General features: G+C 37.7%; 1 protein-coding gene and 1 long non-coding RNA gene across 2 annotated transcripts in view; one reads left to right on the top strand and one right to left on the bottom strand.

The window, feature by feature from the left end:
- The first annotated feature begins 773 nt into the window (after window positions 1-773).
- LOC145467799 (uncharacterized) lies at window positions 774-6,345 on the top strand. The gene is made up of 3 exons (XR_014042117.1): window positions 774-1,754; window positions 4,045-5,408; window positions 5,457-6,345. It is a non-coding gene; the product is annotated as an uncharacterized LOC145467799 (long non-coding RNA).
- Window positions 6,346-6,646: 301 nt separating this feature from the next.
- Window positions 6,647-14,045, bottom strand: part of LOC145467250 (L-threonine ammonia-lyase-like) — a 16,373-nt gene continuing 8,974 nt past the window's right edge. Inside the window, exons 6-12 of the mRNA XM_081450801.1 lie at window positions 12,656-12,818; window positions 11,883-11,979; window positions 11,135-11,210; window positions 10,043-10,168; window positions 9,183-9,350; window positions 7,368-7,425; window positions 6,647-6,784 (exon numbers count right to left, since the gene is read on the bottom strand). Coding sequence (XP_081306927.1) covers window positions 6,647-6,784; window positions 7,368-7,425; window positions 9,183-9,350; window positions 10,043-10,168; window positions 11,135-11,210; window positions 11,883-11,979; window positions 12,656-12,818 — 826 coding nt within the window. The remainder of the gene's footprint in view (window positions 6,785-7,367; window positions 7,426-9,182; window positions 9,351-10,042; window positions 10,169-11,134; window positions 11,211-11,882; window positions 11,980-12,655; window positions 12,819-14,045) is intronic.

Raw genomic sequence — 14,045 nt, 5'->3', positions numbered from 1 at the left:
TAAATCTCTTTATTATTATATTATTTTATTTGAACTCTATTTCTGCGGCAAATGTTGGATATACAATAATTATTCCATATTTGAAGCCGTATTTCCCTACCTTTTTAAAACTACACAAGTAAAACCAATTGTGTGATTTAAATGATAAACCAACCTAAAATCTATCAACAGAAGAGTTTAAAATGACAATTGAAAAGTAAGCCTTTTGCGGAGGTAAAGTTTTTGTGATAATAATGTGACCACGTTATTATCTCCGCGAGATAGTTCGGATCGAATAAATTAGAGTTTCCCAAAGAGCTAAACAAAGAGTGACCAGCAGTCAGGCGATTTTCAGATGACAAAACTAATATAAAGTTTATTACACCAAGTGAGATATCTTGTCAATTAAACAAATATATATATTTTGATTTTGAAAATGAGTTTATTTTCAATCACAGATGATAAACAAGCGCAACAGTAACAATAATAATATTAAGAAACACGGTTTTCGGCTAGTAGTGCTTTGTTCCCGTTGAAACATATTTTGCAATCATCAAGTGAAAGATTTTGAAATCATCAACGAGGGAAAGTCTTGAGGCTAAATTTAGAACCTTTAAATTCAAAATCAAACTTTACCGATACAAACTTGTGATCTGAGAACGTTCGAACATTTCACTGAACATTTTTAACCGTTGCTTACGAGTGAATCTTCAATTAACTTCCTGGAATGAAAGAGATAAGATCAAGATTCGTGTCTAGTTTTCGAAAGTTTTAAGTTCAGGCAATTTCTTCCTGATTTTGAGAAAGAAGTGGGCGAATTCGGAGTTGTCAAGGCCAAAGTAATTAGGAAATATTGTCGGCGAAATCGGGGGAGGTTAATAGAAAATGCTGCTTGGCATTGAAAAGGAGCTGAAAACAATAGAAAGCCAAACCAACTTTTAAGAGACGTTTTACGACAGAGGGGCGGCAAAGTTTCCTATCTCTCTGGGATTATCATCCCATATAATTACATTGACTTTAAAATAAATTAAACATCTGAAAAAATTATGCAAACATTATTCCGTGTACGAAGAAACCAGGTATTTATTTGGTCAATTACATTTTGACTGCTACAGATAACATATCTAAAAGGCTTTACCCGAATACTTTAAGAGCTTTCCGGAAAAACACAAAAGCAAATTGTTCAATGTTTACTTTAACAATAATTCTCGTTCACTAACAAGTCTGTGGAATCATTTTAGAGTTTCGTAATTTCCGTCGACAGCAAAACTCCACGCAAGCTATTGCGGTACTTTCTGTAATTTTCTAATTATCGCTTTGGGATAATGTACCTGAGATCGACCATGACCAATCAAAAGAGGCCGCCATTACTTTCGGAAGCTATTTGCGCTATTCAAATTACCTCTCGAAGAAGAAAGGCTTGCGGAAACGCGCTAGATGAGAAGCAGCTAATGAAGACAACTGAGTTTTCTTCTTCCTTTCTTTAACAAGGATGGAATAATTGTGAGCAAACAGTGTTTTAATTCTATTGAATGCAACGCCAATTTCCTCGATATGTCGTTATAAAAGAAGCCGACAACTTCGTAATCTTCACATTTCTACGACCATTCCAGCTCGGGTCAATCAAGCCATAACCTCGCAGTGTATCCACATCAACCAACAAGATGAAGGCAGCCATGATGTTCCTTGTCCTGTTTTTTACTGTAACTTTGTTTTCAGAATCTGAGTGTTTTACTGCAGGGATCGGAAACGTAGGAAAAAGACAGTTCAACAAGGTGAGTTATTAATGTTTGTTAGCCTCGGTGGCTTACCGTTTTACAGTTGCTGGTTTTAAAAAGAAGAAATATTGTTGAACAGTAGAAATTTATAGTGTAAGTCATATTAAATGATTTTAATTTCTCTTTTGCTATCCTCTTCATAATTTTCAAGATTTACTGAACAAAAACGTTAGCGAAGCCTTTCCAGTAACATTTCATCTGTTGAAGAAAAATTTCATTTAAGGCTCGAAGTGCGAGATTTCATAGAAATATTTTATTTCTTCCGTTTCAAGTGAAATGTAATTTTAAGAGGCTATCAACCTTTGCAAAATCCCAACTTTTCCTAATATGTTTAAACAAGATGTTCGACTGTTCAACCGAATTTTTTCAATTTTTTCAGATAAGAAATTTTCCGCCTTTAAAATACAAGTGTTCTTTTAACGAACTTGGTACAACTTCATTTCAGACATACTACATTCCTTGGCTTATATTAAATATTGGCTTTAAATTAAAACTCAGTGAAACAAAACGTAACATACAATGAAAAAGTACAAAGGATTCTTCACTGAGGCCATATTTTAGGAGCCTCACGTACGGCTAAAATGTTAAACAATTCATTGTCACAATATTCGAAGCTTAGAAAATTACAGTAGTTCGGTTTGTACTTTATACTATATCGACTCAGTGCGTTAATACGTTAAACTTCAAAATATTAATGTATCTACGGTAGATAGCAGCTCAGTGATTGAAATATGGAGTCTTGACAGCGGAATAAAGCTGAAAAACAAAAAAAAAAAGAAAAGAAAACTGCTGCAGAAATTATAAGAAATTCACAAATTATAATGAAAAATACTATTAGCAAGGCAGGGAAGCTTTTTTAATTTTTTACATGACATCTTTTTGTAGGAAAAGAAAACCAAAGTTTGCATTGAAATAAACTAATTATTCTTCGTTTTGGTTATGCTAAAAGCTGACCAATGAATTATTGAACACTATTAATCTGTATTTCTTCAAGGATCTATACTTCAAAACAATTGTCTGCCTCAGTTAAGTTTTGAATTTGCTCGAACATAAAACGAATATTTCGATGCCGCTCTATTTGCCAGACACTGTTTACACACAGACTGATCGAGAATTAGTTTCTCTTTATATTATTTCTAAAATGTTATGAAGAAAGGTGATGAGAATAAAGAAGTCACTGGCAAGGAAATTTGTCTCTGTGCGCCTAACAACTGATCACTACAGATAATTTTAATGATTCTAGATTTGACCATGATTGTTGCCAATGTAAAAAAAAATCTTGTTCGATAATACTCCAGCCTGCGAGTATAATAACCAGGAGAGAAATTATAATATTTACTTAACTTTGGTGATATGAACTAGCAGCCGAAAAAGACCGATCGCAGCCGCAGGCTTATCATGTCACTTTCAGCTGTCATTGCTTCTGCTTCTGCTTCTTCTTTTGACAAATGATTAATTTTGAAGTATTGCTTACGACCGCCTATTTATGCCAACGCACTTTACTTTTCAACAACTTTTTCCTACTTTAAAAAGTACTTTTATACTTCTAGAAGCGCAAGTTCTAAGCATTAGTGAAAGAAAATAACCTTGTATTAAGACTGAACTGGACATCAAAACGCGGATGCAGACTACGTTTCTGCTTGTGTCAAATTTTCTTTTTGTATAACATGCTGCATCAACATTGGGAATACATTGTACCACTTTACAAAGTTTCTCATTCAGTGCTGCAAAAGTTTACACTGTAACTATGTTGCCATTTACAAGTGCTTGGGAGAAGCATGCTTGTGCTCAGTTCTTTTGATAGAATACTTAAGTCCCGTCCACACGTATCTGGATATTTTTGAATCCGCAACTTTTTCTTTCCGGATACGGCTTCCGTCCACACGCATCCGGCGAATTCGACAGCGAAACCGGATGTTTTTGAATTCGATTTCTAGAGTGGAAAAAAATAATCCGCAACGAATCCGATAACGTGCGGACGGTGAATTTTCGAATCCGATGACGTAGCAGAATCGTGTTTAGTCTCTTACCGAACAATAAGCCAATATGGCGGCACAACGTGTAGGCCTAGTTTCTCTAGAGTGAATCCGAAAACCCTCGGATGCGTGTAGTCAGGCGAATTCGATTTGAATACGCTACGTATGGACGGGGAAAATTTTGAATCCGGAAAGAAAAAGTTGCGGATTCAAAAATAGCCGGATACGTGTGGGCGGGGCCTTAGTAAGTAACATGCATATTCCAAGTCAGGAGGTTAATATTGATTGCATTCGATTTTCCTATTCTTCAGGTGTATCAATCACTAGACCGCGTTTGCCGTCAAACGCAAGAAATCTGTTCGGAGGCCGCGAAGGAATTGGTCCGAAGATCCAAGACAGTGGAGAATTCCCGAGAAGCTACGATCAACAATTGACATTAAAATTAACTAGGAACATATTACTGAGTACCCAAACGCAATGACAACAGCTCGCAAAATATCGACCGCTTACAAAAATGCAGGCGGACAGTTTAAATTTTACGGAGAGCGATTGATTAAATTTGTGTATAAAATACTATTAATTGTAAATTCGGAATTACCCATTTACGATGCAAATGTCAAAAAAAATTGAAGAGGAAAAACCTTCAATAAATTAATTACACACACAAGCCTATGATGTAATAGAATATATGGGTATCAATAGGCTCAACTAACATTTTCTCTCGAGCTTTTTTAAGTGTTCCTTTGACCCTATTAAGAAACATCAGGGCGAGGTTAGTTTTGTTAGTGAAAAATACATCTTTTTAGAACTGCCCTTACCTAGACGATCACCGGTACCACGAACTAATACTTAATTACCTCAAGATGATGTTGGGAGAAATTCTATTCCGATGACCCTTGGAAATCAAATGATGTGACCCTTCCCTGACACCCGTGCTAAACTTTTAATATCCCAAGGGAAAAATCGAAAATGGCCTTAACCGGTAGACGATCATGCTATACGAATTACTGAAAATCCTGATTTTAAACTATCTGTTATGATCAAGCATACAGGTTATGACAATTTGGATTGTGAAGGTCAAAGTGAAATTGTCTCGATATTTGGGCAGAGATTGGCATAGGAAATTTGTATGTTGTTGTTCATAAGAGCTTAATGTAACAAATGCATTAATCTATGAGTATAAAGAAATGTGGCAAGATTTTATGACGGACGGATATTGCGAGAGTGTTTTCTACTCTTTGAATGCAACCCTAAAAGATACCTTGGGGTAAAAATAATGTTGTTCTGTTTTGAACAATCAAAATGACAGTTCAGCAAAATCGGAAATTTGTACAATTTCATGTTGAGAAATTGATCATATAAAATATCAAAAAGCAAGGACAGTAACTGCCTTATAGAAGTGCGCATCCACCTGAGTACTTTTTGTCTTTAGATCGCTAATTCAAATCCGGCTCCAGGGACCAAATTAATGTGCCGAAGTTGCATTGCAAAATTTACGTTACTTTAAACGAGACGGGGAACTAATCTTTATATCGGCACTCTATCAACTACAAATATCAACTACCAAACCAGAGACAGATCATCCTTACGCATGGCTCAAGTACGAAAGGGGTTTGAGGTGTGGTGATAAACCGCTGACCGGTTAGCCGGCGACAACAGGATTGAAAGTAGAAGTGTGATTGGATGTTTAGGAAAAAAATAGGCAACCGATACGTTAAAAAAGTAGTAAAGTTTATACGTAATGCACGACGATGCGACAAGATAGAGCGCGGTGAACTAAAATCCGTTCAGTTACCACCCCGCGCTGAGTTCATGAGACAGCTAACGCCATTGAGCTGTATGTATATAAAAATGGTCTCGAAGTAATTTTCGCGCCCGAACATTTGAGCACGCAACCTTAACGTAACGAGGTTTGCTGACTGCATTATTACTGCACACAGCACAAAATACTCTAAATCATAATGGTGTAAATGAAAAGACGATAAATTTTGAGTAGATAGTTTGATACAACAAAAGAAACAGTTTGTTTTAATATGAACCTTCTACTGAAGGTGGGAAGGCGCGTGAACTCAGAAGTCTTAAGGCTGCCGCACAATAGCCGATTTTTTGTCGTAGAACTACAGATTTTTTGTCGCGGTCAAATCAAGTTAAAATTTGTCAGGAGATCAGCTTGTCGCACACAAGGGGATTTTTTGTCGCGACTAAACGCGTTTAGGCTTGGGGCCGAGTCATCCAAAATCAAGATGGCGCCTATTCCAATGACGTAACTCTCATGGCATTTCCTAATTGGTTGAGGCGCGCGCGAGCCCTGACACGTTGTCGTAGTCCACCGCACACTAGCCGACAAGGCTCGACGAGACGTTTTGAGATCTAGCAGTGTCAGATGTCGCCCGACAAACCCCGATCTTGTCGCAGACTTGTCTGAATTCACCGCACACTAGCCGACAATTAATCGGCTAGTGTGCGGCGGCCTTTAAGAGTCATCTAAATCTTACGGGGCTTCTATTTCCACTTTTACAAAAGCTATATACAAAAGAGTGGTGATTTTTTATGTTTATTTTTCCTTCCGGTTATTAAGTTGTGTTGGTATCTGTTAGCACTCGCACAAAAGTTTTAACATAGAAATGAAATTTTATTAGAGGGCCAAAACCTTCTGTCTAACCCTACACGTTAACAGAGCGAGAACATGAGTAGCTGAATCTAACTGATCCTGTTTTTAATTTTTCTCTACAAAAACCTATTAACACTGCTTGATGTGCAACAAAGAAGTTTATCCTCTACTAATGGAAAAGATCGCTTAGATGTTTGTAATCATCTCTCAATATCCCTGTCATTCCACAAGCCCTGCCTAGCAATAGTATATATGTTAAAACGTTCTTTTCATACTGTTATTTTGCAGAAAAACTCTGGATCTCAGATGCTATTGCAAATGTTATGCAGGCTGTTCTCGTTGGTTCGGGAATTCCATAACACGTCACTGTAGGCGCTCTCTAGAGTCCACTTTACAGACTGCGCATGCTTGAAATCTCTAACCTCGACCAAGATATTGCACTGTCAAATAAACAACAGAAAGTCTGAGAGAGGTGTTAAAACGACGTGTAATACCGATAAAGTATTCCAACTGCCGTAAACGTCTTGCAATGAGCTCCCTCCAGAAGGAAATACCCCCTTTGTGGCTTTTATCCCCTCTCCTCCAAAGCCCCATATCCCAAAAACAAATTGAGCCCCCCCCTGATAACCATCAAATTCCCGAGTATAACACTTGGAAAGAATGTTGTTGTTGTTGTTTTCGGAGTCGTTAAAGGACAGTTAAGTCTCTGCGTCTGTGTCTGTGATCAATATTTAGTTTTACCATTTGATTTTCTTACCGACATCACTCACAATACGTCTGATGCAAAATCACTTCTAAAGTATTATCCCAACCAATTTTGAAACGTAAAGTTTCTTTCTGTGGGGTAATAAACCTCGCCCCTCTTCACAACGACAATCTTCCTTCTGACAATATGCCCATAAAAACCCTTTTTAACAAAACCATGTCCAGGGCTTAAAATGGGAATTTAATGAAATCAATGAATTGCCTACAAAAATGTTGGTAAACCCAGAGGAAAACAACAACAAAATTTAAATAAACTACCTTTAAAGTGAAAATGCTGTCGTCGATTAGTACACGTTCTTGAGTCATATCTCGGATCCTAACAATAAACAAAGATACATGATTATAGTGAGCTGTTTCCCAGCTAGTGTGGCTTTAGGGTTGTTCAGTTGATTAATTCTGGATCCACGGGGAAGGATTTCAGCCCTGATCGGAGTGACGTTGTGTCGTGTTGTTGCACAAAATCCATAACCCTCATGAAAAAAGCTCTCTCTTACGGGGAAGGTAAATAGGTATCGTCGAAATGCTAGGGGCAAGGAGGAGTTGCTAGGAGAGTAAAAAACCTAGAGTTGGGGTCATACACTAAATACCCACCAGGAAGACCAGCAATACTTGATTAACAAACTGAACTTGATTAATAATGGTAATTGAACTGAGTGGAGTGCAATTTCGTCTGAAATCACAGGTATGATTTCAGACCAAAACTGCGCGACACGAAGTTCAATTGCCACTTAATTAGATCCATTTTGAAATCGCACTGTTTTATCGCCTTAAATTTTAGATATTTGGTACATTGTTCCAGTAGCCGGTTTGTTAAAAAAAGCGGAACCGCAAACGCCTTTACGTCTCATTTAGTATGCAAAACGTGTCATGTGACGAAACCTCATTCGAGCATGACAAAGAAACAAGCAGTTCTGAAGTCAGAACGAAAATAGTCTACTTCAGGTATAAAAATTCAGTTCTCGTCACCTGAATCAATTATGGAAGGCCTTCCTTTCTTCTGTGGTTGAGGCTGAGACTTTTCATTGTCTTTGGAGAAGGAATTTGAAGGTGCATATCCTGTGTAATTCTGCGATCGATTTCTTTTGAGTTGTGAAACTCCCTCGAGTGCACGATGCCCAGTGGATAGTACGTTTGTTTTTTCTTTTAAATACCGTTCAATGGCATGATTTTAAGGGAGTCCAGCTCGTTATCATCTCCGTTTCTTTTTGTGACCTCGGCGTAGGACGCAATACTCAGGACCTTGTCAAGTTCTTGCGGCGTCATTTGTTTTAAGATATTTCAAAGATGTCGGGACTGGCACCGGCTTCGTAAGACGTTCGTTCATTCTCTATTTTGTGCAATGTGGCGTATTTTGACTATGTTTATTCACAGCGACAGATTTGAGCTCTTTTGTTGCCTCGTTTGAAACTACCAGAAACCTGGAAACATCTACCTTCTTGAGATGGCTCTGAATTTGTTGTTGTGTGGTTTTCGTTTGTTTATGTTTTACTGGACTCAGTATCGTACAGATCTTGAACAGATGTTGAAGAAAAATCGCCAAAATATTCGTCAAAATGGACACTGAAAGTTGGAAACTTCCATTAAAGTAGGTCATCAGCCTGAAGGAGCTCATAATCGTCATTCAGAAACTGTAATTAATTGAATTTGTCAATTTTTTTGGAAAAAAACTACAATAACAACAAAGTTTTGGCAATAGTAGTTGCAAAATTCTCCACACAATGGCTTTTTGCCTTTCATTTTCCTGAAATTTTATGGATTAATTCAAACTAATCTTGAAATCTGATTTCTTGTTTTGTTTTACTGTCCTATTCTCATTGGCTGAGAAAAAGATGCGATTTAGGGCAAAAAATAGTGCGATTCGTGAATAAATCGCACCACTGAGAGCCAATCAGATTGCAAGGATAACCAGTGATTTCAAAATGGATTTAATAAAGGGAGAAATGAAACCGCGAAAATGAAATTGGAAAAAGCTGATGCTTTGAGCGTTGGCGGTGAGTACGAGCACTTGTTTGCCCATAATTCTACATTACTACTCTTGATCTGATCTCACAAAGAGGAGCCCAACTAACTTACCGTGCGCTTACCGAAGCCAACAAAGAAATAAGTTGCGCCAGTCCTCCGGATTTTTCATCTACGGTTATTACAATTCGCACCAGTCTTCCATCCAGCACTAGTCCTTTTTCGATACAAGAGCTCAATACAGATGGGTCAATATTTCCCCCACAGAGAGGTACAGCCACTCTGAGAATGGAATGAAAATATGACAGCTGGGCTTGCGAGGGTGAAGTTTTCCACGTGTCTAACAGAATAATAATATCGTTGTCCTTTTCTATTGAACAACTAGATCATGAGTTGGATATTTCTATCGTGTGATAGTTGACGAGGGCTGTGTGTGAAGAGGATTTAGTTAAAGTTTTGAAGGATTAGTAGACTTACACTAAAACGATTAGATTATTGTCTCTCGATTTCTATGCGTGATGGTTGAATCGGGCTGCGCCCTCGTCAACTATCACGCGACAGAAATCTCGAGCTCAGAAGCTAATAGTTGAATACCATGCACTCAGTTAATCAGCTCGTTTTCACTGCTCCTTGTGAGGTCCGAGCGAAACTTAAGTGCATTTATAGATATATTTGAAGCCTTCAGTAAGTCAACCATTTAGGGTCCATCCTACACGAAGTAGCTGTTAGCATAAATGACAAAAGCAAAATGGGTGCTCCTTTACCAGAAAAAAATATATCTTACTGCAAAAATGTATTACTTTGTAAATGTGTTGTTCACAGTAATGCAAACAGGAGTCGATCGATAAATGGGTAAGTACAAGGCCTCACGTTGTAAACCTTTCCCGTTAAAACGCGTATACGCCATTTTTACAACACGTTAGTTTACAAGGCTCCCTAATGTACGTTTCTTTCTACCAGACACTCTCCCTCACCGTTTTCCTCGCAGCTCTGGTAAATATCCTCCTAGCAAGGCAGCGACACCAGCCGCCCCAGACCCCTCAACCACGGTTTGTTCACTTTCAGTCAGTTTCAAAACGGCTGAACCAATGTCATCCTCGCTACAGAGGTAAAAGCATATGATTTTTGTGTTAGCTCGTATTGGCAAGTTGAACTACTTGTTGGGAGTGCAAAAAAAAGTGATAAATTGAACATGTCGCGCGTTGCAATGACCAAATGAATTATTCCACACATTAGAATTTGGTACCCCTTTAGTTTTATTGTCAAACTATAAATAAAATAAAATAAAAATAAAGTAATATAAAGTAAAATGAAATAAAATGAAATAAAATAAAATGAAATATAATACAATAAAATGAAATGAAATGAAGTAGAAAAAAAAATAAAACAAATTCTCTTTTTGTTTAGATGTACAATGCATTTCTTATGGTACTATTATCGATAATTTACTCTAAAATAACGTTTGTCGAAACTTTGCACTAATTGTAAATATACTTAATCATGCGTAAAATGGGCTATGCCGTGGTAGACGTATTTCTTAAACTTCAGTTTAAACATTTCAATTAAGTTTCTTTGTTCGTTATACTTCTCACTGACTTCGCTATTCAATCTGAAGTGCATTATTTTGCTGCCTTTTGTATAAATGGCGCTGAATTTGGATAAGAAAAGTTACAATAAATCTACTAGCGTTCTATCAAGAATGCTGTTCAATTCTCTGATTGGCTTCCCTACTCACTGTCTATTCTGCTGTAGACAGTGAATGGCCTAGCAGTGTGTGCTTGCTAACAAACTGGCGGCCACCTTTGTGTTTTCGAAGCGTAGGTGTAGACGATTTAGATAAAGTTTTGAACGACTAATAGATTTTTTTACTAAGACAATTAGAGTATGAGATCGAGATTTCTATGGGTTATGGTTGACGCGGGCTGCGCCCTCGTCAACTATTACGTGGTAGAAATCTAGAGTTCATAATCTAATTTAATAAGAAAATTTATAAGAAAATTATTTCATTTTGTATACCTATTTACCGGGGAACGTTGATTGTATTTATGTGCGTATGTTTTAATTACCTGACAGTCACTAACTTGTCTACGAGTCCTCTGGCAATATGAAAAGCGTTCTTTCCGACCTCTGGCACGTTTAGTGCTGGATATGTTAGAATAACACCATGATCAGTGTAGATATCAGCAATTATAATTCATCAACGTCATCAATTGTTTTTTTCCTCACATATCTGACGATAACAAATTACATCCAACCCCGTAAACAGGCCCCGTTCGATATGTCAATATTCTAACCTGGCTCCGAGGCTTTCAGGACAAAATTGCAAATTTGTTAAAGTTCCTTTTGTCCCTCAATCCCCCAAAAAAGACTTGGATACAACTGAAAACACCAGCAAATATAGGAGTTTGTCCTGAAAGCCTCGGAGGCATGTTATAATATTGATATAACGAACGTGGCCTATTGTTAAAATGAAAAAGTAACAAAACCTCTCCCTTTGCTTTCCAGATATCTGCAATCTCTCTCTCTTTTTTTTTTTTTTTTTTTTTTTTTTGCAAATACAGTGGAACCTCCATATAACGAAGGGCTAAGGGACTCGCAAAATGTATGTTCGCTATAACGAGGTTTCGTTGTATCGAGGTTCTTTTCCATATATTTTATTATTACTGGGGCCAGCAAAATCGTTCGAGGATTTCGTTATATAGTGGTTCGTTAAATCGAGGTTCCACAGTAGTAAGAATTAACGACGAAGTGCTTACAATTAATCGCAAACTACATGGGAGGTTGAAGAAAACAGACGAAGTCTGCTTAACTTACAGTCTGTTAGACTTGTAGGTTCATCAAAGGCGACTTTAACAGGTTGCCCAGCATCCATTGCGGCCTGAAAACTCGCACACTTCTGAGATTGAACACCCTGAAAACCAGACGAAAATAGGTCTGCAATGTGCAAGTGTGAAGTTACAGTCATTTTCCATTCTGTTACTGAGAGCCCATGCAGGTAACCCCTGATCAGCAGTTTGGAAACATTTTATACCGTTAAGTTCTTGCATTCAACTCATAGGTGTGAAAAGGAATTGAGAAGGAGATTTATTAAAAAAAAAATTGTAAATAATTTTATATTTAGCTAAGGTATATTTTATAGTGTAAAAAGTGTCCCCAATTAGTTTTTTTTTAAAGCTAAATACTTATGACACTTAAATAAAGTCATTCATTCATTCATTCATTCATTCATTCATTCATTCATTCAAGCCCTTAAGGCTAACTATGAGTGAATTATGAGTTGAATTGTCAACTTCTTAATGACAATTTCAAGTGTCAGTCTGTTTTGAACATAAAATACTACATGCGAAGCTAAATTTTTATTTTGTGGCAACGAATTACTGCTTTAGCTAAGTCTGCAAAATCATTTAAGGGTGACTAATTTCATCGACACCTGAGGTCAACTACAGTAGGTAATTTGACTTTCTCATGATTTAGCGACAATTAAGTTCAGCAACTTCTTCGATACTTTAGCCTAATTTTAATGACCTCGACTGAAACTTGCTGATTTTTCATTGCGCATGCAGAGCTTCAAACAGTCTTAAACTTACTATAACTTGAACTTTGGGGTAAACTGTCTTAATAGCGAGAGCCACTCCAGCCAGCAGACCCCCTCCACCCACGGGAATAACTATGGCGTCCAAATCCTTAACTTGGTCGATGATTTCTAATCCCATAGTGCCTTGCCCACTGATCACGTGAGGATGATCGGACCTGTTAATTTAATCAAATTTCAAAGGAAAATTTTATCATATTTAAATAACGTACAACTAAATAAATAAAATCGTAAACAAACAAATGAATCTGACCGAATTCGCAAAGACATGCCCGTATTGACTGAAAGACAGTCTCACCGGCCAGAAGTCCTCTGACCACCCCCATGGCTAAGAGATTGGCCCCTCACGCATGCACGTGGCATGGACCACTCCAGCAGGGTGCCATGTCAACACAGAAGCTTCAAACAACGTTAAAAAACTGAGTAAAATACCCAGAAACACAGTCAATATCAAGCTTATTTTAAGCTAGTTGAGGGTGTCAGTACAAAACACCATCCCCTCCCCCCTGCTTTTGACAACTGGCCGCCAGCAAACCGCCAGCAAATAGGCCGGTGCCTGAGCAATGTGCCCGGTCTGAACTTAACGGAGCCCCTCTGAGTTTAAGGTCACTACCTTTGCCTGGATTAGCGGGCATGTTTTTGCGAAATCGCTCAGAAATAAATAAATTGGAATGTTAGAATGACGGACAGAGTGTATAAATGAATAAACTAAAGAAAGAAGGAAAGAACCAGGGAAGGACCGACGGATGGATGGATGGTTGAATGAATGAATACGTGTATAAATAAACAAAGGGTAAACGGGCAAGCAAGCGAAAAATTTTACTTAAAACTAAACTGTAGTTGGAGATATTTCCTCCCTGTGCTGTACACATTAACATGCCAGGCGTAGAATATCACCGTAAAAATCGACTGGCATCCCCAAAAACATGGAAAATACAAAACGTCGACTAAAATCATTTAAAATTTCTCTTTTCCTGGAACCTAGAAACATGTAAGCAGTGCAGTATGTAAAGCAAATGAAATTGGCCGTGAAACTGTGATTAATTAAAGTGAAAATTGTAGGGCACAGGAAATATGGGGCCTCTTTTTGTTAAAATTAATCGGCAATTACTTCTGGCGTTGTAGTCGCGTGGCCTAAGTGCACCGGACTTTAGTATATTTCCGGTTAAAGACAAAACTAAAGAGAAAAATGCTTCGCTAGAACTGTACGTTGCTGGTGTACAACTGCAAACTCGCCAAGAAATTTTAGAGAGCTGGTGGCTATACACAGCCTACCAGTATTGATATAACTTCTATTCATGATTTTTACATAACTGTCTAATTTCTCGCGCTGGTTGACTCATTTTTATCAACAGTAAAAGGGACCGTTCATTTTTTATGAGGGA

The sequence above is a fragment of the Orbicella franksi genome, chromosome 14 (genome assembly GCF_964199315.1).
Source record: "Orbicella franksi chromosome 14, jaOrbFran1.1, whole genome shotgun sequence".
NCBI lineage: Eukaryota > Metazoa > Cnidaria > Anthozoa > Scleractinia > Merulinidae > Orbicella > Orbicella franksi.
This window is presented reverse-complemented; position numbering and strand designations above follow the sequence as displayed.